This window comes from Labeo rohita, chromosome 2, assembly GCF_022985175.1.
Source record: "Labeo rohita strain BAU-BD-2019 chromosome 2, IGBB_LRoh.1.0, whole genome shotgun sequence".
Lineage (NCBI taxonomy): Eukaryota > Metazoa > Chordata > Actinopteri > Cypriniformes > Cyprinidae > Labeo > Labeo rohita.
In genome coordinates, this window is record NC_066870.1 from 36,746,448 (window position 1) to 36,774,407 (window position 27,960).

General features: G+C 31.4%; 1 protein-coding gene across 4 annotated transcripts in view; it reads right to left on the minus strand.

Moving 5' to 3' along the window:
• Positions 1 to 27,960, minus strand: part of LOC127154811 (piezo-type mechanosensitive ion channel component 2) — a 96,140-nt gene that overhangs the window by 34,711 nt on the left and 33,469 nt on the right. Inside the window, exons 6-26 of one of the 4 annotated variants that reach the window (XM_051096646.1) lie at positions 26,983 to 27,256; positions 24,749 to 24,962; positions 20,543 to 20,711; positions 18,887 to 19,009; positions 16,371 to 16,406; positions 15,320 to 15,449; positions 14,730 to 14,908; positions 12,732 to 12,962; positions 12,530 to 12,644; positions 12,218 to 12,420; positions 10,535 to 10,683; positions 10,188 to 10,361; positions 9,802 to 9,843; positions 8,082 to 8,114; positions 6,207 to 6,454; positions 5,138 to 5,298; positions 4,888 to 5,064; positions 4,601 to 4,723; positions 3,082 to 3,282; positions 1,594 to 1,798; positions 805 to 906 (exon numbers count right to left, since the gene is read on the minus strand). In XM_051096646.1, coding sequence (XP_050952603.1) covers positions 805 to 906; positions 1,594 to 1,798; positions 3,082 to 3,282; positions 4,601 to 4,723; positions 4,888 to 5,064; positions 5,138 to 5,298; positions 6,207 to 6,454; positions 8,082 to 8,114; positions 9,802 to 9,843; positions 10,188 to 10,361; positions 10,535 to 10,683; positions 12,218 to 12,420; positions 12,530 to 12,644; positions 12,732 to 12,962; positions 14,730 to 14,908; positions 15,320 to 15,449; positions 16,371 to 16,406; positions 18,887 to 19,009; positions 20,543 to 20,711; positions 24,749 to 24,962; positions 26,983 to 27,256 — 3,289 coding nt within the window. The remainder of the gene's footprint in view (positions 1 to 804; positions 907 to 1,593; positions 1,799 to 3,081; positions 3,283 to 4,600; positions 4,724 to 4,887; positions 5,065 to 5,137; positions 5,299 to 6,206; positions 6,455 to 8,081; positions 8,115 to 9,801; positions 9,844 to 10,187; positions 10,362 to 10,534; positions 10,684 to 12,217; positions 12,421 to 12,529; positions 12,645 to 12,731; positions 12,963 to 14,729; positions 14,909 to 15,319; positions 15,450 to 16,370; positions 16,407 to 18,886; positions 19,010 to 20,542; positions 20,712 to 24,748; positions 24,963 to 26,982; positions 27,257 to 27,960) is intronic. The other 3 variants (XM_051096655.1, XM_051096672.1, XM_051096664.1) reach the window with 3 other exon arrangements.

A 27,960-nucleotide genomic window follows, 5' to 3' on the forward strand; every position in this document is an offset into this window, starting at 1 on the left:
TGTGCTGATGGTAAAAAGTCTGAAGAATTGATTTATTTATATCGTCAAACACGTGCCTTTGCAGCGACGCACACAGCAGCAACATGAAATCATCTAATCAGACAAACAGAGGAGCGCAGGAGAGAGGACACAAATTTAAGGGTCAATATGGTATATGCTATGTAATAAAATAATTTAAAAAAATAAATAAAATGAAAAATGAATAAGTCCTAAGAAAATGTATTGACTTTGGCAGTGCAAGTAATTTTTTAAATTATTAAAAAAAAAAAAACTAACATAAAGCAATGCAAAATATAAAATATTGTAATAATCTGATAAACTAGCAAAAAAAATACTTTATTTAATACTTTTAGACATGCATAAAAAATAAAATAAAAAAAATAAAATAAAATAAAATAAAATAAAATAAAATAAAATAAAATAAAATAAAATAAAATAAATGTATTGACAGTGGCAGTGCAAGTAATTTGCATGCATTCATTTCTTTGGTGTTGTCTGTCAGGGACGAACACTGTGATTCATGGTGGTCTGTTTTTGCGGTATTATCGATTTCATATTTACCCTCTCCCTAAACGTCACGTTAAAAAATGCGGTCGGTCAGTTTGCATGTGGGTCAGAATAACCTGGACCAAAACTGACCAGACCTTGTGCTGATGGTCAAAACTCTGACGCCTCAAGTCAAAGAGGATTTATTTAGTTTGACCGCCGTTTTTGTTTACTGTATATGCCCTACTGCACAGCAAAACACAACCTCTAATGTTTAATGGCAACACGTATAAGCATTAATGCTGAGGTAGAACTCACAGACGAGGAACATGGAGTTGGGTTGAGTGTGGAAATCAGGAAGGTAAAGCCATTTAATGACATCCGAATCCAACATGGCTCCAGGAAACCTCCACGGATAATCTAGAAAAAGAAGTTTAGAGAAATAAACATTCGAGATCACTGGAAAAATTACAAAAAAATGATACAAACATACAGATATTATGATATCCCAGAAGATGATAACATTGCCACACCAAATAGACTTGCATTTCAGTTGCTCCACAGACATTTCAATCAGAATGTGCATTGCTATTTTTCAACTTTTACAGAGAACATATTACCTTTGAATACCTGACAATTGTTGCACATCTCCGAGAAACACAGTGGTGTTTAGTTTCTGAATGAATATGTGTTTTGTACGAATCGTGGGAACCAATGATTCAAAAGTCTATTCATAAACAGAGCCATTTACTTCATTCCTGAATGAATCAGGTGTTTGAATGAATCAAATGAATGAATTACTCAAAGACATGTACCGCCACCTGCTGGCAGAATTAGTTTCTTATTTAGAGTATCACTTCATTAAAAAAAAGAAAAAAAAACAAACATTAAAGGTATAGTTCACCCCCCAAAAAATTATTCTGTCATCCTTTATTCACCCTTATGTCGTTTTAAACCTTTTCTTAAATATACTAATAGTATATGGACTCCCCAGGCTCCACAGCAAAAACGGCAGCTCGCTGCTCCGGGTGTGTGTTTTCTGAAGACTTTTACACCCCTGAGTTTCTGTATTGAATGGGATGTTTGAAATGGCCATTAGCAACACACCTTTACAAGCAGCAGGTGGGATTCCAATGCAGATTAAATACTGGAAGGTGATCATGCAGGCCAGGAAGCAGCAGTATTTGGGCCAGATCTCAGCGATGGCTTTCCTCCGGCGTCTGTACATCACCACAGCCAGAGCCAAACCGTGCAGCATGGAGTAGAAATCCATCCGCTGACCCATCACATTGATCGCCAACAGGAAACACACCTGATGCCACACAGGAACAAACCGAGAGATAAAAAAAATTACTTGTACCTGAATTTTAAAGGGGACTCAACCTTCTTTATTTGTGGTATACTGTCTCAGTCTAAATTACATTCACACTTTTTCAAGTTTTAGAAAACCAAACGAAATAGAATACATTAATAATAATTATTATAATAATAATAACACAAACTTTATATTATTGTTATGCCTATGACAGTAATAGCCATATATTGTAAAACAACTGCAGTGTAAAATAAATGAAAATTAATATTTCATAGGTATATTATTTTTGCTTTACACTACAGTAGGCAAATTACAATACTTCCTTCCTAATTTCTACACTTGAAAGAGATATTTTGGAGTAATGTTACTAATTTAAATGCATACTGCACTTTTAAGCTTTTATTTTGATGGAAAACTCCAGCTTCAGTGAAAACAGGCTTACAAAAACACGTCTCGCTACAAATAGTGAAATGCTGTAATCATCTGCCACAAAAATAAAGCATAACTGGTGGCCGTCTCGCATTTCCAAACGCACACTAAACTCTCAGCACATGTAATAAACCAGTTCACTGCATTCTCTTAGGACAGATAACAAAGTACGTCCGTGACATGTAGAAATTGTGACGTTTATCGTAGGAATTATTAAATGTCAATTTCAAACGTTTGTATTTCTGACAAATATTAAGTAATGTGACACTGCATATCCGCAGATTCCGCAATGTATATGCTTTCACTTTCAATGCTCCAATACAAAGTGAACCACCTTTTCCTGTTAAATTTGTATATTTACAATACAGTGTACTGTGTAACAGAGTAAAACATAAGCGCAGGCTCACTGTCATTTAGCTACTATATGCTGATTGAGTTTATTTTGAGTAACAAACGCACTAAAGTACTAAATTTGCTTCTGTGAAAATGAATTATTTTAATTAGTTTATCTTAGAGTATAGACCAGGTGCAACAATTTATCCACTGCTGCAGCCATAAATGAGCCTATCGACAGAGTGCAAAACGTGAGGGAATTCTAACTTTTCAAAGTCTGTGGGTAAAAAGGTAAAAGGCAGCAAATACACATTTCTAATCATGCCACCGTGGGAGCGTGCCAAAAAAATAATAGCCCAAAACACAACTTTAAAAACCTTTTATGTTAGAATAATAGGTTTAAGTATACTTTCTGCCCGGAAGACCTATTGTTTTATATGGTCATGTGACCACGATAACATCAAGACACACCATGATATTTATAATACCGTTACCTAATAGATACTAATGAAATGCACCTCTAAACCAAACTTGTAGAAGAAGTAGTTGATGAAGTATTTGGCGCAGTCGATGATGCCGTTGTCGAGGTGTTGTCTGGTGATGTCGTGAAAGATGGTTCGAGACGGAGGAGGAGAGAGTTTATTTCTGAGACGGAAAAACTCCTGATGTCTGTAAACGGTGACTTCAAACGCCAAGATGGCCAACATCAGCAAGTTATTCTGAGAAAGACAGAGAAGAGCGAGAAAATGAATGTAAACAAGCTCTGTACATCAGAAAGTCAGTCAGTTCATCAATCAAGTTTTACCAACCTGAAGAGTTTACATTAAATAATACATGTGCTGTTTGGTTTTGTTTTATATTTACTGTATTTGCCAATCGTGACAACTTGATACTAAAAAGTGGGATGTTTAACTACACTCTTAAAAAATAAAGATGCTTTAAAAGGTTCTTCACAGCGATGCCATAGAAGAACCATTTTTGGTTCTACAAAGAACCATTCAGTCAAAGGTTCTTTAAAAGACCATCTCTTTCTTACTTTTGTATAATCTAAAGAACCTTCTTCCGCCACAAAGAACCTTTTATGCAAAGGAAAGGTTCTTCAGATGTTAAAGGTTCTTTATGGAACTATTTAAATGAAAAAGGTTCTTCTATGACCTCGTGCAGCACCTTTATTAAGAGTGTACAGAAATAAACCTGATTTGAGTGATTTTCTAGCAATAAACATTTCATTTAAGAAATCCTAGACTGTAATAAACATCATAATATGTGACCCTGGACCACACAATCAGTCATAAGGGTCTTTTTCTTTTAAATTTAGATTTATAAAGGCTAAAAGCTGAACAAATAAGCTTTCCATTGATGTATGGTTTGTTAGGATAGGACAATATTTGGCTGAGATACGTGTGCAAAAAAATCTAAATATTGAGAAAATCCCATTTAAAGTTGTCCAAATAAAGATCTTAATGCATATTACTAATCTTACATATTACTAAGTTGTGATATATTTACGGTATGAAATTTTACAAAATATCTTCATGGAACATGACCTTTACTTAATATCCTAATGATTTTTGTCATAAAAGAAAAATCAATAATTTTTACCCATACAATGTATTTTTGGCTACTGCAACAAAACAAAATAAAGATAGTTCTATACTGAAAAAATACACCTGGTGTTGTAAAAAAGTCAATTAAAATAAGATCAAATAAAAACGGAAACAGAAAAAAAGATGCACTGAAATCCGTAGAATACAGTAGACTACAGTAGGGGAAAATCCATAAAAGAACTTTTATAACTATATATGCTTGGTGTTATACAAAAAAAAAAAAAAAAATTTGGGGCTACTGCAACAAATATACCCGTGCTATTTAAGACTGGATTTGTGGTCCAGGGCCACATATGGCATAATAGGTATAACAGTAGGTATAATAATAACAGGTTGCACATTTATCATAAAACATGAAGTTAGCACTCATTAGAGGCTAGTTTGGTGCCTAACTCATATTTCCCAGAAAATATTGACCATGTCTCCTCACCCTCAGGTTGGGCAGTATATCTTTAAACTTCTCCAGTCCAACCCAGTTGGCGGGATCCACAGGCTTCCAGTACAGTAGGGAGTTATTCATGTACATCTTTTGATCTTGTGAGTAGTTCGATGGCTACAGAGACCACAATCACATGATTATATGCAAGAACCAGCAAATCTATTCTTCTGCTACAGCCAAACATAAGGATGGTATTGAAATGACAAGCATTTTATATGAAATGAAAACAAGTCCCATCTGAATAGCGACAAACTCATTTGATGTGTAAAGAAACCCACCTTAGTACAATTACTTGAGTAATTTTCGGGTTCGATAGTCTCTAGCTGATAAAACAACTTGCAGACGATAATAACACACGTCCAGATGGTACAAGCGCTGGAAGCAAGAACTCGAAACTGCTTGTACGGCAGCGCAAACGCCCAGGAGATCAAAAACACGTAGTTCAGCAGCGAAACCTGCAAGACACACGCGTGAGAAACAGAAACACCTTCTGATTACTGTACGATAACCTCTTGTTTAAGCTTCTACCTCTTTGACAGACAGCAGGATGATGTAAGTGGACACGATCTTGATGATGTGCATCTCCAGCAGCCACCAGACGAAGAGCTTCAGCTTATGGAAGGACTCCAGGAACTTGAGGAACAGGACCGTGAGCCGGTCCACCACCAAGTGCCATTTATTCCTGAGATCTGAAACAAAAGAGACACAGTAGGGTAAATCCATAAAAGAACATTTATAACTATATATATGCTTGCTGTTAATTATACAAAACAAATCAAAACTAAATAAAATAAAATAATAAATAAATAAATAATAAATAAATAAAAAATCCACATGGGATAGAAAATATTAAAAAGGAAAACAAGATTTATAGAAGATCTGCATATATATATATATACATACACACACACAAGATTTATATATATGCCTATGCCTAGTGTTATACAAAACAAAACAATATATATGTGTATGCTTGGTGTTATACAAAAATAAAATAAAGTAAAATAAAATAAAATAAAAATCCACATGGGATAGAAAATATTAAAAAAGGAAAACAAGATTTATAGAAATGTGTAGACTACACTAGGCTACATTAGGGGGAAATCAAAGAGAACTACACAAAATAAATATAATATTAATTACATACATTACAGACTCACCAATACAAAATTTCTCATCCGATACGGATATTCAGAATGATATCTGCCAATACTGATAGTTTGGTTTTCGTAGGGGGAAAAATCTCTCCCAACTAATTCTGTAAACTATACAGGGAGCCCTCTTATTTGGTGCATTAAAGGTTAAAATGAACAACACTACTATTATATTACATTTATTTATTTTCAGATCTAATAATCACGCCCAAAAATGCTTGTATACAACTCGACTGCACATAAGGTAGTTTTCAGAAGACCTTGAAAGATGAGACTTATGAAAGATGTTTCCTATCAGAAGTAACAAAGCACAAAGCTCTTTGCAAAAACCGTAGATCTGGCAAACCCTAGCTTGATTATTGGGTAATACAAACTGGGATATAAATCGCACCCAGTGATAGATCGTACCCAATGATAGACTGCACGAGACTAGACTGCAGTACCTGAGCTCTGTTCTGAGGGCAGTTCAGGATCTGTGGTGGCACTGAACTGCTGAATGTCCTCCTGACTGGACAGATGAGCTGAATGGATGGACAGAGACTCTTTCTTCTTCTCCTCGTCCACACAGTCCACGACCAGCGCCACCTCGTTCATGGACTCCTTCTCCTTCTCCTTCTCCTCCTTCAGCAGCGGCTCTGGGGACGTGCTCATCATCGTCAGATCGGCCAGACTCCCGTCAGGATGAGCCAGTCTGGTGATCAGGAAGATTGCATTAGGACAGAAAGCATCATTTACAGTCTATATATGTGACATATGAGTGATTCTTCAATTAGAGGTGCTTGTGACTTCCTGAAAGCTTGAAAAACAAAACTTCTTTGAACTATGCATCATCTAAGTTAAAATATTTCTGGAATAAAGATCTGATCATGGCCTTCATCAGGCTCCTTTCAGTACATGTAAGTGGATGTTCATTTTTCCACTTTATAACCAAAAAGTTGCATTTGCTCAAAATACAACACATCTTCTATACGTTTGTTTTGAATTTATACAAATAAATGCATGTTTCTTAATTAGAAATACTCAAATACTAAAAAGGATTTAAAAAATTAAAACACATTTCTGCTCTTCAAACTGCTTTTCATATTCATCACGGAAAAAAAAAAGAAAAAAAAAATTCATTTTAATTTCACTGGTATGACAGTAATGACAGCATAAACACAAAATCAATATATATTTTTTCAAGTGTATTTAATTTTATTTAATTTTTATTAAAAAGTTCTTAAGAGAATGTGTCAACAATAAAAATAATCTAAAAATTACAATAGAATTTCTGCTCTTCAAACTATTAGTCTCCTTTTCATTTTCATCATGGTCATTTTAATTTCCTTGGTATGACAGTAATGACAGCATAAACAAAATCAATATATTTTTTCCAAATGTATTTAATTTAATTTAATTATTTTTTTTTTTCCAAATGTATTTAATTTAATTTAAAAAGTTCTTAAGAAAGTGTGTTAACAATAGAAATAATCTAAAAATTAAAATACATTTCTGCTCTTCAAACTAACACTCTGCTTTTAATTTCCATCATAAAAAAAAAAGTCATAATAAAATGCTTGGCATTATAGTACGCTTGGCAAGTATTGACAGCACTATTTACTAGTGATTATTTTAAAAATACATATATTTTAAAAACATCTTTCTATGAAAATGCAAACTGTACCCATGAAATTTAATTTAATTTAATTTAATTTAATAATTTTATACAAAAAAAAAAAGAAAATATTCTAAAAATTGGTACTGGTTTTACATGTGGGGACACGAAAATGTCAAGAAAATAAAGAAATTCTGGCAAATTCAACATTCTGACACTCACAAAAATTAGAAAAAAAAATAAAGAACCACAGTAAATTATAATTAAAACTACAATTATTATTTTATTATTTTTCTTCATCAGAGAAATCAGACAAAAGTTCCTCTAAGTGATGAATCACCCATACTTTTTCTGAACTTGGATCACATGCTGAGTTCAGTTTGGGTTATAAAACGCAGTTATTTAAATATTAGTGCCTAATAAACGGCATAAACCTTGAATCGGGATTCCACAGGCAGGGTTTGGGTGGTAAACATGGATGCCGTGTGCATTAGATCCGTAAGGAACAAGCCGGATTGCATTATTATTTTTGTAAAGAAGCAATGCATGTGTCTGTGCATGAATCATGTGACCGAAAAACCAAACCAAAACAAAACAAATCTTTCAGCAGTCAGACTTTAGTGGCAATGGCCTCTTCCAGATGGTTCTCGCTGCTATGAAGGGTTTAAACGCTTGCATGATGAGGTTTCATGTCAAAGCTTTACCTCGTTTATACCACACTTACTTGCTCTGAGGAGAAGAGATTTTTTGCTTGATGCTGTTGAAGCAATTTACAGAATGGAAATATACGAAATCAAAACAATGAAAAGTTTCACACAATTGAACATTGCTATAAGATGAATCAGAGAAGGAGGGACAGAGAGAGGCCGTGCATTTCAGAGACATGCTGAGGAGATTCATTCCCTGTCAGAGTCTGGAAGTAGGACTATCAACAGGATATACAGTAACACTGACGTCAGTGGCTCAAAGTAGGGCTTTCTGGGATGCATTTGAGCAGGCAGAGGTTTAAAGTCAACATGAAATCAAAACTGACCCTATTTAGTATTTTAATACGCATTTGTGGCCATAAATGTTATTTAAAAACAAACTACAGTATAGGGACCAATTCTCACTACTAACTAGTTGCCTATTATTAACATATCAGCTGTTTATTGGTACTTATAAAGCACATATTTTGCATGACCATATTTTACAACCCTAATCCTACCCAATACCTAAACTTCACTACCTTAACTATTAATAAGAAACAAATTAGGAGTGTATTAAGGCAAAAGTTGTAGTTAATGGTTTGTTAATAGCGAGAATTGCTCCTTAAAATAAATGTGACCAAATTGTTTAAAAAAATATCAAAGTAAATAACTTGTCCCACCACTGAAATGACTTTCCTCATTGGCCAGTGTTGTTATGGTTAAATAAAAAAATAAATATTTATCAAAAAAAATATATATATATAATTTTCAGTGTGTTATTTCACTGTAAAATAAGATAAGATAAAATATAAACAAAATAAAATAAAATAAAAAAAAGCAAAATAACATAGAACGAAATTACTAAACGTTTTAAAATGACAAATTACACGAAAATTACATAGTTTATAACTGTTTAAATACATTTTAAATGTTTAATAAAAATGCAAAAATTTAAATTAAAATTTGAAATATTTGCTCAAAAATAATTTCAAATTTAAATTTAAATTTTAGTATTTTTATTAAACATTAATTTTTTTATTTTTATATTTATATTATTATTTTTTTTAATGTAAAGCACTTTGAATTGCCATTGCATATGAGATGTGCTATAAACTTGCCTAAACTAAAATTAAAATGAAAACTAAAATAATTAAAAATAAAAGCTAATTCAGAATATTAATAAATAACACTTAAATAAAACAGCCTTTCTAAAATCATACTAATCATTAACGCAGTCTTTTAGTGTTCATTAAATGTAATAAAGATACAGCGATGATAGCTAATAATGTTTTAATTTTTTTAATTTAACCTTCAGCCTTTAATTTCCCAATGAACACGGATATTTAATGTGGGAAAAATACATTTTATCAACTTATTTTATTTTATTTATTAGGACCTGACTAGATCGGATGATGACACCCACATTGGTCGTTCACTGAATATTCGTTTTCATTGGGAAATGCATCAGATTATTAAAATAAAATGTTTCGAATGCTGTTTCATGTTGACTTTGAGCTTCTTTTTTTTTTTAGCATTTAAAGCAAACGTTAAAGTTTTAGACATGAAATCAACTCAGTTACTTGGCGTCATACATTTTTTGATTTATCCAGGAATATAGAGGACCGTTAGGTGAGAAAAGAGTGAACTGACAAACAGGAGTAGTGAGAAGAAAGAGGGATTATGGGAAATCAGGGAAAAGGTGAACATTGGTTGCTTTTTTCCATGGATGCCAGAGAAAGACAAGCAGTCACCCACCTATCCACGATCAGATAGATACGACCACTGACTTTAGTATAGCTGTGATGTGAGAGGGACGGCAGGGGAAAGACGGAGCACATGATTGGTTAAAATAAGAAATGGATTTACATAAATAAAGATGATTGGCTGACACTGCAGCAGATTCAACAGAGAGAAAACGGTCATGAAAAAAGCTAGTGAGAAATGAAGAAATGAGGATGAAACTACGTCAAGTTCAGTTCAACAAGACAAACAACACACTCCTTCAGTACAGTAGTCCTAAAGCAAAATATTTCTAAAATTAATTAATATGTAAAATGATTATAATTCATATCAATTATTATTTATATAAATGTGGTCACAGGTACGCATTTGTGTTGCGACATCAAATGTGCATTTCTCACCTGTAAATGGTGCTCTCCTCTTTGCTGATGACGGCTTTGAGATCGGTGAGCTGCAGGAAGCGGTCGTGGAAGTAATGCAGGTGCAGGATGCAGACCAACAGGAAGGACGTGGGGATGAAGATGCGGGTGAACAGATCCGAGAGGACGTACTTCTCCAGACCGATGTCCCTCAGTCTGAGAGACAAACAGAGAATCATCACTTTCATTTTTCCAGAATCTATCTACTTTGCATCTCAAATTAGTCACATACAAAGTTTAATAGACCACAAGGCAGCTGACTAGGGTCTGAACCATATGGTTTGTGGTCATTCAACTGATCAAACACATCTAGGATGTGCAAAACTCACACGTCTTTTGACATGCCCGTCATATTGGTCCAGGTGCTGATGGCGTTCTCAAACTGACAGGTGTAGATTAGGATGAGCACTAGCATGGTGTAAACCACCACAGACATCCAGAAGTACTTCAGGATCCGGCGCCACCACTCATAATGCACCTGACGGGAACAAAACCGCTCTGTCAAAGACTTTTAAAGGAAAGGTTAAATTAAAAAAATTCAAGTTCTGTCATCATTTATATTTCGTCTATTATATATAAAATGTACATTAAAATCGGCATCTTTATATGCAAAAATACAATAAAATAATCTAAATAATCTAAATAAATAAATATTTATATACACTACAAGTCAAAAGTTTTTGAACAGTAAGATTTTGAATGTTGTTTAAAGAAGTCTCTTCTGCTCACCAAGCCTGCATTTAATTGATCCAAAGTACAGCAAAAACTGTATTTTTACCATTTAAAATAACTGTTTTCTATTTGAATATATTTTATTCCTGCATCATTATTCAGTCACATGATCCTTCAGAAATCATTCTAATTTTCTAATTTGCTGCTAAAAAAATGTATTATTATGTTGAAAACAGCTGATTAGAATTTTTTCAGGTTTCTTTGATTAATAGAAATGTCAGAAAAACAGCATTTAACTAAAACAGAAATCTTTTTTAAACATTATAAATGTCTTTATCATCACTTTTGATCAATTTATACAGTAGCATCCTTGCTAAATAAAAAAATACTTTTAAATAATATAGAGTATAATGTTACAAAAGCTTTTTATTTCAGATAAATGCTGATCTTTGGATCTTTTTATTCATCAAATAATCCTAAAATAATGTATTCAACTGTTTAATTATAGGGCTGTCAAACGCTTAATCGTGATTAATTGCATAAAAAATAAAAGTTTAAGTTTGCTTAATATGTGTGTGTGCACTGTGTGTAATTATTATGTATATATATAAGTACACACAAATTACTGTATATATTTAAGAGAAATGTTATTTATGTACAAAATATTTTTATTGATATATAATAGAAATTCTATAAAAATTATAATAAATACATATACTTGTAAATATTTCTTAAATATATACATGAATGTATTTGTATTTATATACACATAATAATAGTTTGACAGCCCTAGTTTTTTTGATAACAATAATAAAAAACAATATATAAATAACAATTAATATTGATAACAATAATAAAAAATGTTTCTTGAACAGCAAATCAATATATTAAAATGATTTCTGAAGGATCATGTGACACTGAAGACTGGAGTAATGATGCTGAAAATTCAGCTTTGATCACATGAATAAATTACATTATAAAATATATTCAAATAGAAATAAGTTATTTTAAATAGTAAAAAATATTTTATAATTTCACTGTTTTTGCTATACTCTGGATCAAATAAATGCAGGCTTCTTTAAAAAAAAAATCATAAAAATCTTACTGTTAAAAAACTTTTGACTGTTAGTGTATATTTAAATGTATAAAATTATATACAAAATTTAGAATAAAATAGGCTTAATTTTATCCAGAAAAAAAATATTTTCTTAGTTCACCATTTTTATTTATTTATTTATTTTTTGCAGTGTGACCTTTACTTGTTTTCTATATGTGTGTAGCCACAAGTTAAAATCCTGACAACCTTTCTGGCTTTATAGGGTTAAACAGCAGTGCAGCACCTGGTAAAGAGCCACGCAGGACAGAAACATCATCATGTAGATGATCTTGTACATGACCATCTTTCCTTCGAAGCTGACGAAGAAGAACATTCCTCCGCAAACATAGATCCAGTATTTCACCAGCATAGCCATCACTAGTTTCCCAATCACATGCATCAGGTCATTCTCGTCGCCCTCCTCTTCCTCTTTGTCTTTTTCTTCCTCTGCAACCCACATGGAAAGTTACTTCTTTATGAATATGCAACAGCTAAGAGAGATTTTCTGCAGTGACTAGTACAGGATTTAATCTGTATGTTACACATAGGAAACCACCTTTTTTCTGCCCATCTACTTTGACGTCACAAAGCGCTGCTTCCTCTTCCATCTTCTCTTGTCGCTCCATCAAAGTTTGTCTGAGCAGAAGCCAGAAACTCAGCTGACACAGAACCTACAGACACAATGACAAAATGCTTATGCATGTGAAAATATATAATCTTATGCAAAATAAGGCAGTTGTGCATTGTATAATTGTTACCTTGGTGGACAGCTCAGTGAAGGGCACCTCCATTTTCAGAAAGAAACCTGGCACTGGATCCAAGCGTTCAAAACACCAGATATACTGAAGGACTAGCAGGAGGTTCCCATAGGCCACCATGAACGGCGAGGTCATCATGGCGTATTTCCTCCGGTCTCGCACCATCCACAGAGTACAGGACCACAGCAGAAAGACAAACGTCAGCCAGCTAACGTATGTTATACTCCATGCCTTAGAAATACAGAAAGATTGATGAGATGCCATGGTTCATATTTTTATGCTTTTCACTGAATCATTTCCTATTCAAAATCAAATGCAGAACTTCAAAAGAATGGTTAAAGGGATAGTTCACCCAAAATGAAAATTTGCTGTTAATTTACTCACTTGGGCATAAAAGCATAGAAGATTTTTATTTGAAACCGTGGTCTTTGGTGATTCATAAAATGCAAAAAAAATAAAAGTTCATAAGATTCATAAAGTTTTATAAAGTACCAGTTTAAAAAAAAACAAAACAAAAAAAAACATAACACAAAATTAATACCCGTGGTTCCTGATGATATATTGAGGTCTTATGAAGTGAAACGATCAGACTGTGCAAGAAACTGAACATTATTCACATTACTATCTGTTAGGGCTGCCCCCTAATAGTCGAAGAAAATAGGCTTGGTCGACCAAAATTTTATTAGTCGCTTAGTTGGAGGAAAAAAAATCCACAGGAAGTGGCATCATTTTTGGTCATACAGATAAGAGTGATACATCTTTCGAATCTCTAAAGACTCTACGTCTATTTGTGTGCACTCACAATAACGACACAGTATTGTGCTTTTGTAAAATAATGAAAGATGTGCTTTCTGCCGTTTTGCTCTCTGTGAACTTGAGTGCGTCACTTTGAAACTCTGTATTCTTGCCTTAACAGACCTGAAAAAATATATCTATAGAGAGCGAAATGTCTACTTTTAAACCAATTCAAATGGAAAACAATTATTCTCAGATTACGTAATCTGTATGAAACATGCATACAGGTGCATCCACTACTGCAGAAATGATGCCAAGCCGAAAAAAAAAAAAAAGCATCAGTTTATCAATAAAATTATTATTATGTTAATGCAGCCTCCTTACTGTTTTTCCCTGACACATTCATAATCAATAATAATTACTTCAGCCGGTGTGCTATGGCAAGCTTTATGTGCATGCTTGTGCGCTTATTAGGCAACGTAAGCAATTAAAGTCTTATTATTATGATTTAAATGGTTTATTAATAAACATGCGATTAGTTGACTAATGCTAAAAATGAACAGCTACTAGTCGAACAGAAAAATCTTTAGGCGAGAGCAGCCCTACTACCCATAATCCAGACTAGTTTATTTACTTTATATGCTTTAGACATGAAAAACCTCCATGTCTCACATCATTATTGGGTGCTTTAATAAATACAATATATAAATGAACTGGTGAATCAGTTATTTGAACCAGAAACAATCTGCCCGAAAGAACCAGTCTGCAATTAACAAACAGCATGCAAGATGATTTTTTTTTTTTTTAATTATAATTGTTGTAATAGTCATACATCTACAGTAGTTTTAACCCACGCATGTAGTGTTGAAGTGCGTAAAAATCTTTGCTTGTCCAAATGGGTGAATCTTACAAAACCAACAAGAAAATGTTTAAAAAAGAAACAAATAAGCAATTATATTCAGCATAAAGAAAATTCAAATTTAAAATCCGGAGCACACGGCAACACACTGGTTATTTCGGACAGTTTGTTTCTGGTTCAAATAACTGATTTACTAGTTCATTCATCGTTAATATGCTTTTTTTCTCTCAAAAACTAGAAGCTGCTGACTTACATTTTAAGAATTACTAAGGACCACAGTTTCATCTTAAAATCCTCTTTACTATTCTACTCAAGAAAAAAAGTCACCTACATCTCAGATGGCCTGAGGGCGAGTAAATTAACAGCAAATGTTATTTTTTCACTGATGGGTGTGACCTTCTCACCATCATAGCAATAAGAGCACAGATGTAGCTCTGCTTCATGACGAACTTGAACACTTTTATGAGAGCGCCCGACGGCCCGCCCTCCTCTTCCTCCTCTTCTTCCTCTTCCACATCTGTCTTCTCCTCTTCCTCCTCCAGCTGTGAGTCCAAGATCTCATTTGTGTTTTCATCCGTCTTCTCTGTGTGGAGCATTAAAATAACACAGTCATTTCCATTTGTTCACGTCAGAAAAATGTCAGTGGAATGATCAGATATGAGTTCACTAGAAAACTACTCTCAGACACAGACAGCTGTGAGTTTTTTTATTTAGTTAGTTGTGTTTATAAAGTACCAGGTTATAGAGACATTAGCGCTTTTGAAGAAGAACTAGTCACTGGATTTGCCCCAGTTTTTGGTGTTTTGTTTTTAAAGAGCCTTAGTAGCAAATAAACTAGATACTGAAGTATAGTTTTATATATATATAGTCCTTATTTTTTACTTCCTTTTAATTTTTGTTATTTGTAGTATATTTTGTTTGACTAAACAGTGCCTTAGCAACTAATTTAAAATGAAACAAACTAACTTATGGATGTGTATGTACGGTATCTCACCTTCAAATTCCACAGGCTGATCCACTTTGTACTGAGGAGTTGAGTAAATGTCCAGACTGACCGGTCCGTTCTCAATGGGCACGGCGGAAACATAGTCAAACGACGTCCCGTTAGAGTTAACCACCACTACCTTCGTTATAACAGAAAAAAATATTACATAAGAGACAGCTCATATCATGTGCACAGAAAATGACTAAAGTCTTTCCAAAAGCAATTAATATACAGCATACAAGATTTTTTTTTTTTAATTATAATTGTTTTTGAAGCCAGTTTTAGAAATTTAAAATAGTTATGCAACTATTATAACTAACATACATATGTAGCTTTTGAATACACAGTTGTCCAAATGAGTGAATCTCACAAAACTAACAAGAAAATGTCAAAAAAAAAAAAAATAAACCAATTATGAACAAATAAGCAATTATATTCAATATTTGATATATTCTTTTTTTGCACTGTGACATTTTCTGGCTATAAATTCTCACTAGCAGAATGCAATAAATAAATAAATAAATAAATAGTACACTATATTACAGTATATTTGTATTGCAATAATGAATTAATATGCTATTAATGTCAACCTAATTCAATTAACAACAGCATTTTTTTTTAAATGAAACATTTCAATCCATTATGATTTTTGGGATTAATGGGAAATATGAAAAAAAAATATAATTATATTAAAATGATTACATATTTAATTATAGATTAAATTGCACAGTATATTATAGCATATTTATTATTAATAGCAGTGTATTATTATTTTTTTGAGTAAAAAAAAATTGATTTAACGAGATTTACGAAAAAAGAGTAATGAAGATTTAAAAGGGTGCGGAGGCTGTTTTTTTTCTTTTCATTTTACCTTTTTGTGAGATTCACCCGGAGAGATCAAGTTTCACCCCAACCCCACTGAATCATGCCACATCAAGAGCAGTGTACACACAAACACAAGCTGCTAAAAGCTCAAATCAATCACACTATATTTGTCTACAGTTAAAATTTGCGGACACAGAGTTACATAAGACTTGGCAAAACCACAATGAGCGCAAACCTCTGAGGTGCTGTAGCCGTCCTGAGTGGAAATGAGCTAAAGAGAGTGAGAAAGAAAGAAAGACAGCAGACGGGGCAAGGTGAATGTATTGATGAGCACAGGAGGGTCGATAACATTATGCTGTTCTCTAACATCAGCGCTGAGCAGAGCAAAGTACAGCGGCACTATTCACAGATAGAGACCAGCACTCAGACCGACATGAGCTAAAAAACCTTTAATGCTGACGGCTAAAGTTTAAGCCAACATGGACGCTCTTGACGCTGTTTTTAAGGCAAGGCGCTACAGGCAAATCCTGCACTAGTCCAATATGTGAATTTGTGATCTTTCAGACTAGAGGAAAACACATTTTTAAATGTTTATTTTATTGCACTTTATCCATTTGCATTTGTAGATTTTAATTACAATAAATATCTTTAAAGGTTTCAAATTAGGCTTTTTCCTCAAAAATGAGTTTTTATCTCCACTTCAACAGCACTTACATGCACTGAAATTTACAGTTTTATTCCTATCACTTTTCTGGAGCTTTTTACTGATGGGTTTGTCCATATATCATTCACACTGATTTATATAACATTTTATTCCTAAAAATGTGGTGAAAATGTAATTCTTTAAAGGCTGTAAGTTTTTTTTTATCTCCACTTCAGCAGCACTTACATACACCAAATTTAAGAGTTTTATTCTTATTTATATTCTGAAGGTTTTTACTGAGGGGTTTGTTTATATATCATTCACACTGATTTATATAACATTTTACTCCAAAAACATACGTAGAATGTATTTATTTCTAGCTTTTTACAGTATTTTTTTATTAATAGAGTGATAAAAAGAGAAATCCAAAATCCCTTCTATAAAAACATTTAACTTTCATGTGTCAACAAAATGAAACAAGAATTTTGAATCTGGCTTTGTCCAGTGTTCAGATTTATTTTCTAGAAATATATGTACATAAGTGCATTTTTAATTAGATAATGCCTCATTTGAGTATTTAAACAAATTCCAGGAATGTCTGTGATTCTTAATGTATTACTTAATGTAACTACATTTTTACCAATTCACTTGGGCTGTCTTGTTTTAAAAGGACAGTTCAGTCAAAAATTAAAATTCTATCATCATATACATTATATACATACATATTTCTAGAAAATAAATCTGAACATTGGTTAAAGCCAGGTTCAAAATTATTTTTTTAATTTGTTGATATTTTGGAGTTAAATGATTTTATAGAAGGAATTTTGGATTTCTCTTTTTATTACTCTATAAATCAAAAATACTGTAAACAGCCAGGAAAAACACATTTTCACCATATTTTAGGAATAAAATGTTATATAAATCAGTGTGAATTATATATGAACAAACCCCTCATTAAAAATCTTCAGAATACAGATAGGAATAAAACTGTTAAGTTTGGTGTATGCAAGTGCCGCTTAAGTGGAGAAAAAACAACTCACATTTTTTAAATGCATGCTTTTTACTGTGTTTTTAGGAACTAAATGCTATAGAAATCAGAACAAATGATATATAAACAAACCCTTCAGTAAAAATATTCAGAATATAGAGATAAATTAAACTAAGTTTAGTATATGTAAGTGCTGCTGAAGTAGAGATAAAAACTCATGCAGTTTCACCATGTTGTTAGAAATAAAATATTATATGAATCAGTGCGAATGATATATAAACAAACCCCTCAGTAAAAACCTTTAGAATGTAGACAGGAATAAAACTGCAAATTTTAGAGCATGTAAGTGCAGCAGAAGTGGAGATAAAAACTCACAGTCTTTAAAGACATGCATTTTCACCATGTTTTAGGAATATAATGTAATAGAAATCAGAGCAAATGATACATGAACAAACCCTTCAGTAAAAACCTTCAGAATATAGATAGCAATAAAACTGTTAAGTTTGGAGTATGCAAGTGCCGCTTAAGTGGAGAAAAAACAACTCACATTTTAAAAAAATATATGGTTTTTCATTGTATTTTTAGGAATAAAATGCTATAGGAATTAGTACAAATGATATATGAACAAACCCCTTAGTAAAAACCTTCAGAATATACATACGAAATAAAATAGATAAGTTTGATGTATACAAGCGTCACTTAAGTAGAGAAAAAACAACTCACATTTTTTTAAATATATGCTTTTTCACTGTATTTTTTAGGAATAAAATGCTATAGAAATCAAAACAAATGATATCTGAACAAACCCCTCAGTAAAAAATATTCAGAATATAGAAAGAAATAAAACTGTTAAGTTTGGTGTATGTAAGAGCTGCTGAAGTGGAGCTAAAAACGTTTTTAAACATTTTGAGAAAACTTAATATGCACTGTAATAAAATTTTATGAACGCAATTAAATAAAGTACAATAAAAAAAACCTTTGAAAAGTGTATTTTGGATGTTTTTGCCACTACTGTTAAATTCAAACTTCTATTGTGGCCTCTTAAGTTTACTAGACTAAAGATAAAGTTAAGCACTGTGAGACTTTTTCCTAATTTAAGCTTTAAAAACGCTTTCCTCACATTTCTTTCCTCAGTTTTCTGATGTGCTTTCCACCAGAGCAGCCGCTTCCCAATTGACGTGTGAATGAAGTTATTTCCCCTGGTCTCATTTCCCTCGTTTATCTCTTCATCCTCACTCTCCTGCTGGAGAAACATCAATAAAACACAGAAACATATTCAGCGAGTAGCATGAATGAAATTAAAACATGTATCATGAAGCAGCTTATGAACGAAGATGCCGAAGATGATAAACACGCTTAATAGAGTCATGAGGTGAAAACAACTACAATGAATTACTGTAATCATTTCATCGGATGAAGGCGTAACGGCATTTATGATTCATCATCGATCGCTCTGTGAAGTCAAGTCACCGGTTATTCTCCTCACTTCGATCTACACCGACAAGAAAATTGTGAAATCATGCTGTAATCAAACCTAGAGACATGTGAATCAATAAGCTCATGCATGTGAGGTTTTGAAGGACTGAGTGTATTGACCGCTCTATAAACCCATGAACCGCATCTTGTCACAACAGCATGTGGACAGATGGGGAAAAGCTGACAGAGATCAAACCAACATTGTGCATTGCTATGTACCTACTATATCATACGCATCTTTATTTAGTATTAGTATTATTTTAGTACCACTGATATACCATTACAGAGCCACGATTTTTTTGTTTATATTTTAAACTGCATTTTATTGTTATATTTTTTCACTTTAATTTTAGTATAAGTTTTAGATATGTTGTTTTTATCAATTGTATTAGTCTACTTAGTTTATTTAACATAGAAAAAGTTTTTTCATATTTAATTTTATTTACATTTTATACAAATCATTTTATTAGCTTTTAGTTTTTTTAAAAGTCTACATAGTTTATTTTTTTTATATTTATTTTTATTTACATTTTATACAAAGCATTATTATTAGTTTTAGTTTTTTTAAGTCTACATAGCTTATTTTTTTTTTTTTTTTCATATATAATTTTATTTACATCTTTTTACATACAGTTAACATTTATTTTATTTAATGTAACAAAAAATCATTTTAGTTTTAGTTTAATAATAGTAACATTTCCTCATATAAGCAAAGCATATTATACACACAGGTGACTACTATTTATCAAGGACTATTACCTTTTTTTTATTAAGAAATATTGCATATATTTTTTTTTTTTAACAAAAATTTTAACTTGCTTTAACTAAAAATGTTTTCTTGAGACTAACTCAAAGAGACATAGATTTGTCTCTTTGTTCTCAATATTTTTTTGCCGTTTGTAAAATACATAAATCTATTAAAAGAAATTTCTTTGTATTGTATTAAAGTGCACGTAAATGCATTACATTGAGACCAGCTTGACATTATTTTTTTTAAAAAATGTGTTTTTGTGTAAAATACAATAAAATAATTATAGTAAAGTAAATTTATGTTTCATCCATTTTTTCTCCACTGGAATTTTTCGTATCCAACTTTAGCGAAGTTTATGCTTAAAAACAAGCAAAAACCTTTTTGACAATGGAATTAATTTAAAGTATATTGTTAAATGGACATTTGGATATTTTTAACTAGAAAATCTCTTTAAAATTATGTGTTTTTTTTTTGCAGCATCGTGTACACTGAAATACTTAAAACACACCTTAAAATGTAAATTTGTTCACTTAAACGCATTAGGCTCACCATGATCATGGGATCTTGCAGCCACAGACGGATCAAGGTGGCCAATGTGTAGTACAGGACCAAGAGCATGATGGGATTGACAAAATGGTGCCAGTTCAGGCCACTGTTGACAGCAAGCTTCCAGGTTGAGGAACAGTCAGTTCGAACGATGGAGGAGATGCCAAACAAACTGTGGAGAAAGAAAGTAAACTGGGTCATTTTGCTTTAATTATACCATTTTTATTCTGCTTCTTACTCTTTCTGCAACTGGGACAGAAATGATCACATGACCACAGCCCATGTTAAGGGAGAAACAGGAAGTAATGTGGAAAGCACTGGCTGTCAACACTGTCACTCAGCAGACATGCAGATCAAGGCGACAAGTCTTTCATCAACTACAATTAGGCCACAGTCTTTTCCAACCAGATCGCCATTAACTACACAACAACGGCTGTTTCTGCTGCTCACGGCAAAACTGTTTTTACAAAGAAAACGATAAAGACCAGCACAAAAGGGACAGATTATGGTGGATTTCTATTTATGAATTCAAGGGAAGAAGTAAACAAGTTAAAAAAAAAAAATCTTTGTTTGGTTTTCCAGTACAAATATTTCTGAAGTTGTTGTATTTTAGTTTAATTTTAATAATAACCTTTCTTCATATTAGCAAAATACGTGAATAATATTTAAGAAATATTAACATTTATTTTTATTTTATTTAATATTAACTTTTATTTTTATTTTTTTGCTTTAACAAAAAAGTTTATCATTTTATTCTTAAAAAAAATCTGTATTTCTGTCTGGTTTTCCATAGAAATATTAAAATACTTTTAAATTATATACTTTAAGATGCATTAAATCAGGAAAGAATGAATTAATTAAGGAATAAATAAAAACAAAATAAATGTATTTGGGAAAGTAAAATAATTTATTTGTATGTCTTGTTTTCTGAAAAACATTACAATTAAGTGAGTTTTTGCTTAAAACAAGAAAAAAAATATCTGCCAGTGAAGTCAGAAAAATCTACTTAATTTTTTCTTACCCTATTATCAGAAGGTTTTTCTTATTTTAAGCGTAAACGTAATTTTGTCTTTCAGAAAACAAGATTTATGAATGTTTATTAAGTATTTGTAAATTAAGTATTTGCACTGGTAAACAAGACAACAGGAAGAACATGACTTTTTGCAGTGCAAGCAAGTGTTAACAGAGTGTTTGAGTTTAATGAGTTTATCTGACCACAATGCACTTCTAACTTGAGTTTCAGTCGTCTTAATTAACCCTGAGATCACAACCACAAACACAATCAAATGCAAACCTTAAAAGCTGCTTTAAACACTGAATTCATTGGAAATCACTCAGAGTAACACATCAGGAACACTTCAGACTTTCTTCTGTGAAAAGCTAGTAAACAATGATTGATTTGTGGGTGAATTATCCCTTTAACATTCCTCATATGTATAAAACCATCTAGATTTTACATGATTAGTTTCTTCCCATTCATCTTGTTATTTCACACTGGTGTAGAAACAATTTTCACTCAGAAATTGCTAGTAAATTTCACAATTAATTACAGAAGCAAGTAACATTTAATTAAGCATAAAACAGTCCTTTGTTGTAAAACAAACTCCAGTAATCTCCAATGATTTTTCCCAGTCGTAAATAAAACTGTGTACTTGAATGAAGCATAATGAAGCACATTTACAGGCTGCTCTACTAAATATAGACCTAATGGCAAACGTAGTCGGTGGAATCGATGCCCGTGAAGAGCATCAAGGGCACGAGAGACGGAGCAGGAACAGGTGCCGAATCGGTCCGTCAGCACCTGCGATCATAACCGCCGCACAACACACCCTGAGTAGATCTGAGAATACTGATGGAAATATGAGGTGAAGGACGGCTAGTGCTAAAACACACAGCACGGGTCTGTTTGTTGCAGCCTTTTTAGGCTGATCCCAATGCAAAAACCACGAGTTCGATGAGTTCAGAATTATATTTTTAGGCTTGTAACATACTGACAACCTTTTGCACTGTTGCAAATTTTGTTTTTACATCACTTTTCTTTTGCAGTGTGGCATTATTTTCATTATATATTTATTATATTTAATGATATATTATTAAAATTCTTAGGTACATTAGTTGTGCTGCATTAAAATACTATTTTATTGCCGTATAAATAATGTTTTTTTTAACAATAATGACTACATTTAGGAGTGTGCTCAATTTACATAAAATTAATGTCATAATGCAAATTAATCTTAATCTTACATTATATATATTATTATTTTCAAATGCAAAATATATTTTGCTTAGGATTTTTGAGTCAGACATTTCTTCACAAAAATATATTTAAATGTGTATGAAATATAACAATCAGTTTTTTTTTCTGCTTGTACCATTTATTAAATTTTATTTATTTACTTATTTATAATTAAATAACAATTAATCATTACATTAATCATATGTGAGTGTTTCTACATTACTGTTTTTTTTATTTTAAAAGCAATTACTGCTTTTATTCATCAATAGAATTTTGCAACAGATTTATAAGATTTATTTTTTAAATAATGCGAATTTTCCTATTTTTATTCTTTTTTCATTGTTTTATTTTATTTTATTGTATTTTTTATTATTTTTTTGGATGAAATATGAGCAGGATATTTCTTTACAGCTGTAAATATGTGCGAAATATCAAATAAATTGAATGCAAAATTATCTTATTTGTATTTAACTGTTTTTAGATTACTGTTTTTTATTTAAAAGCAATTACTGCTTTTATTAATCAATAGAATTATGCAAAAGATTTATAAGATTTATTTATGTAATGTGAATTTTCTTTTTTTCATTATATTATTTTATTTAATTGTATTTTTTATTTTATTTTTTGGATTAAATATGAGCAGGATATTTCTTTACAGATGTAAATATGTGCAAAATATCAAATAAATTCAGTGCAAAATTATCTTATTTGTATGTAACTGTTTTTTTATTTTAAAAGCAATTATTGCTTTTATTCATCAATAGAATTTTGCAAAAGATTAATAAGATTTATTTTTTAAGCAATGTGATTTTTTTTTTATTCTTTTTTCATTATTTTATTTTATTTTATTGTATTTTTCATTTTATTTTTTGGATGAAATATGAGCAGGATATTTCTTCACAGATGTAAATATGTGTGAAAAATAAAATAAATTGAATGCGAAATTATCTAATTTGTTTTTATAACATTATAACACTATGAAACAGTTTGTGTATAGCACGGGTATATTTGTAGCAATAGCCAAAAATACATTGTATGGGTCAAAATTATTGATTTTCCTTTTATGCCAAAAATCATTAGGAAATTAAGTAAAGATCATGTTCCATGAAGATATTTTGTAAATTTCCTACTGTAAAAATATCAAAACTTAATTTTTGATTAGTAATATGCACTGCTAAGAACTTTATTAGGACAACTTTAAAGGCAATATTTTGATTTTTTTTTTGCACCAATTCAAACAGTTGCTTCTCCCAAATATTGTCCTATCCTAACAAACCTACATCTATGGAAAGCTTATTTATTCAGCCTTCAAATGATCTATAGATCTCAATTTAAAAAAACTGACCCTTATGATTGGTTTTGTGTTCCAGGGTCACATATGTCATTACCTTAATGCATTACTGAAACATAAAAATGTCTTGTTGATCACATCATAAAAATGTTGGATCTGCTTCAGTAGAGTTGTAACTTGAATTCTTGTAAAACAATGAATGAGTCATTTCTTTGGCATATACGGTCACATACACAGCATTCAGCTGATATGCATTAATGATGCTATATTTATTATGCTATATTTACTTGACCTACGTGTGATTCTGCAGTTCATCTGCAGCTCTTTTGTGGACCGGCCTTTGTCAGAATACGCGAGAACAGATGAAACACGGAATCTTTTATCTGTACGCCGCCTGAACTATCAGTCTATCAGAGTCCAGACACGGGAAATAGGGCTGTGTTTCGCTGCAGGGCATGATGGGCATTCTTATTCTCATTCATTATTTACAGCGCACGGCAGGTGCAGATTAATATGCATTCGACGACATTAAAAACATGACGTATTATATGAGTATTACTGGCACTGTTGAACAAACTTGCATTCAGAGTTCACTGAGTTATAAATAATTAATATAGAGCAGATTATTTGATAAAAAGAAGTATACAAAATGTATAATTGAACAAACTGGAGTGTGTCTGACCTGGTGTAGCTGTCGTTGAGGCTGATGGCCTCTTGCAGGAACTGGAACTGGTTGGAATAAAGTAAGATGAGATGACCAGCACTGAAGATGGCCATGAGGACACACAGACAGCTGAAGAGGAGCTTGTCAAAAGTCTTGCAGAGCGACCACCATGTGCACAACCCCAAAAACACAAAGAAGTAGACCGCTGAGCTCAGAGAGGGCAGCGTGACACCTGGAGACAAGAACATAGATGGATTAGACTTGTATTCTACTTTTTAACCTAATTTATATATATATATATATATATATATACACAGACACTATAATTTGTTTTTTTTATAATATTATATATTATCATTTTTAATAATGCAATTTATTTTTAATATTTAGAATGTTTGCATTAATATTATAATGTAAACATTTTTATAATGTAGAATATTTTTTGTGACATTATTTTCATATTCATATTTTCATATATTCATATTTTTTAAATTATAAATTATTTAATTTATACAGTACATTTGCTGTACTGCCTTAAAAAATGGACAGGATGATATTTATACTTTTCAGAGCAAAAACAATGAATATTTAGGGTGTGCTTAATAAAAACAAAATGGTCATAATGCAAAAAAATTCAAATATTATACTGTTATAATATTATATTATACTATACAAAAAAGAACCTTTTTTTGCTATTTATTTGCTTTTGATGTTGGGGATGAAATATGAGCTGACATTTCTTCACAGAAATATGTAAATGTGCATGAAATATATAAACTAAATCAAACAAAAATGATCTAATTTGCTTTTACACATTTGCTTTTTTTTCTTTATGAAATTAATACTTTTAATCAGCAAGAATGCATTAATTTGATCAAAAGTAATAAAGTGATGGTAAAATCAGCATATTATAATTATTTCTGAAGGATCATGTGACACTGAAGACTGTACATAAGTATGTAAGTAATGATACTAAAAATTCAGCTTTGCATCACTAGAATAAATTACATTTTACAACATATTAAAATATAAATATAAAATAGTATTTAATGTTATTATTTAATATTTTTTTGTATTGTGACATTATTTTCATTTTTTCATTCTTAATTATTTAATTTTGAAAGTACACTTGTTGTACTGTCTACATATTTGTTGTACTCTCTCTGTATATATATTATTTATTTATTTATTTTTATTTGATTTTTTTTTTTGCTATTTATTTGCTTTTGATTTTTGGGATGAATTTCTTCACATAAATATATGTAGATGTGCATGAAATATATAAAATAAATTAAACTAAAAATGATCTAATTTGCTTTTACACTACAATTAAAAAGTTATTTTTCCTTTTCTATTTTTGACTATTTTAAATGTATTTTAAATCAATTTTTAAATTATTTAAAAAAAAATGTAATTCCTTGTTTTGTTGTTGTGATGATTGTTTTTATGATTATTTTACTTCCTTTTATGTAAATCACTTTGAATTACCATTGTGTATGAAATGTTCTATATAAATAAACTTGCATTTTTTCTTCAAGAAATTAATACTTTTAATCAGCAAAGATGCATTAAATTGATCAAAAGCGACAGTAAAGTGACAGTAAAATCAGCATATTAGAATGAATTTTGAAGGATCATGTGACACTGAAGGCTGAAGTAATGATGCTGAAAATTCAGCTTTGCATCACTAGAATAAATTACATTTTACAACATATTAAAACAGAAAACAGCTATTTTAAATTATAATAATATTTCACAATATTTCAGTTTTTACTGCAGAAGAAATGGCTCATGATGCAAATTATGGTTTATGGTTGTGATGTAAACTAAAGACTATTGGAAATAAAATGAAATAAAATAAAGTACTTATAGGAGGTTGAGGTATAGGAATTAATTGAATGAGCAATAAGGTTTTTTAATATATAGTAGGTGTTTTAGATATTAAAAAGGTGGAAGAAATGTTTATAGAGGTGTCTTGGAATGTGGAGAATGTATTTAACTTATTATTAATTTATTTGCCAAATTATTTTAGCTATTTGCTATTAATTTATTTGCTATTGCTACTGGGGATCCAGAAATAAGAACAAATAAATAAACAAATAAAATAATAAAATAACAAATAAAAAACAAATAAAAATAATATTGATAAAATTTAAAAAATAAAATAAAATAATATAAAATAAAATAAAATTTTACCAACCCCAAACCTTTAAACACTAGTGTAAATTAAACTATATATCACATATCCACACCTGTTAATCCCAGCAGAACGGTAACCACCACTTGTCCAGCGGTTGTGATGAGGTTACCGATGATCTCTTTGAGTTTAGTTGCCACTCCTGCTACTCTACGCAGAATCTTCATCTTTGTGCTCTCCTGCACCTCTTCCTCCTCCTCCTCTTCCTCCTCCAGAACTCCTCCCTCCCCGTCCTCATCCTCTGCCTCATCTTCTGCATCAAAGTCCTCGTCATAGAGCATCTCGTCGTCACCATCGTCATCATTTTCCACCTTCTCGTCATCCTCCTCCTGTGTTCGGTAACAGAACATAAGAATCATTTACTCTATGAATACAAACCCATGTTATCTAAAATATTTGACAAAATATGCAGAGTACAATGGTTGAAAAAACATCTGACAGTACAAAAATGAACAAAAAAAGATCACTAGCCCATTTCAGAAACATTTGTCTGTTTAAGTGTTGTTGTTTAGTCTGGTTTAGATTAACTCAGATCTCACACACAAACAATAAGGCCATCTAGCTTTAACAGGTCCATATGTATGGCCTTTAGCACAGGAAACTACTTCCTGTTTACAGTAGCTCATACTGCTGAACACCAGTAAACGTTTAGCTACAGCATGAGGCAATTTCTTACACCTCTAGTAAGTCTTTCATTAAGGTTAACTTCATTAATGTCTTCTAGTATTGCAGTATTTTGTGGTCATTTTATGTCTAATCCACATTAGAGTACTATAAAAAAAGTGGCCACTTTTCTGGGAAACTACAGTACCAAATCATGGTTTATGGATGTAATATATAACAAAGGATACTGATCACTTGATCACAAAAAAAAAAGGTAAAAATTAAATTAAATTAAATTAAAAATAAAATAAAATAAAATAAAATGATCGAGTGGCTATATGGTGGTAGCTTAAATATGCCTATGAGCTGTTTTACAAGTCTAGGCAACCAACTTGTTTCACTTCATCCTATAGCATAATAAACCTGTTTT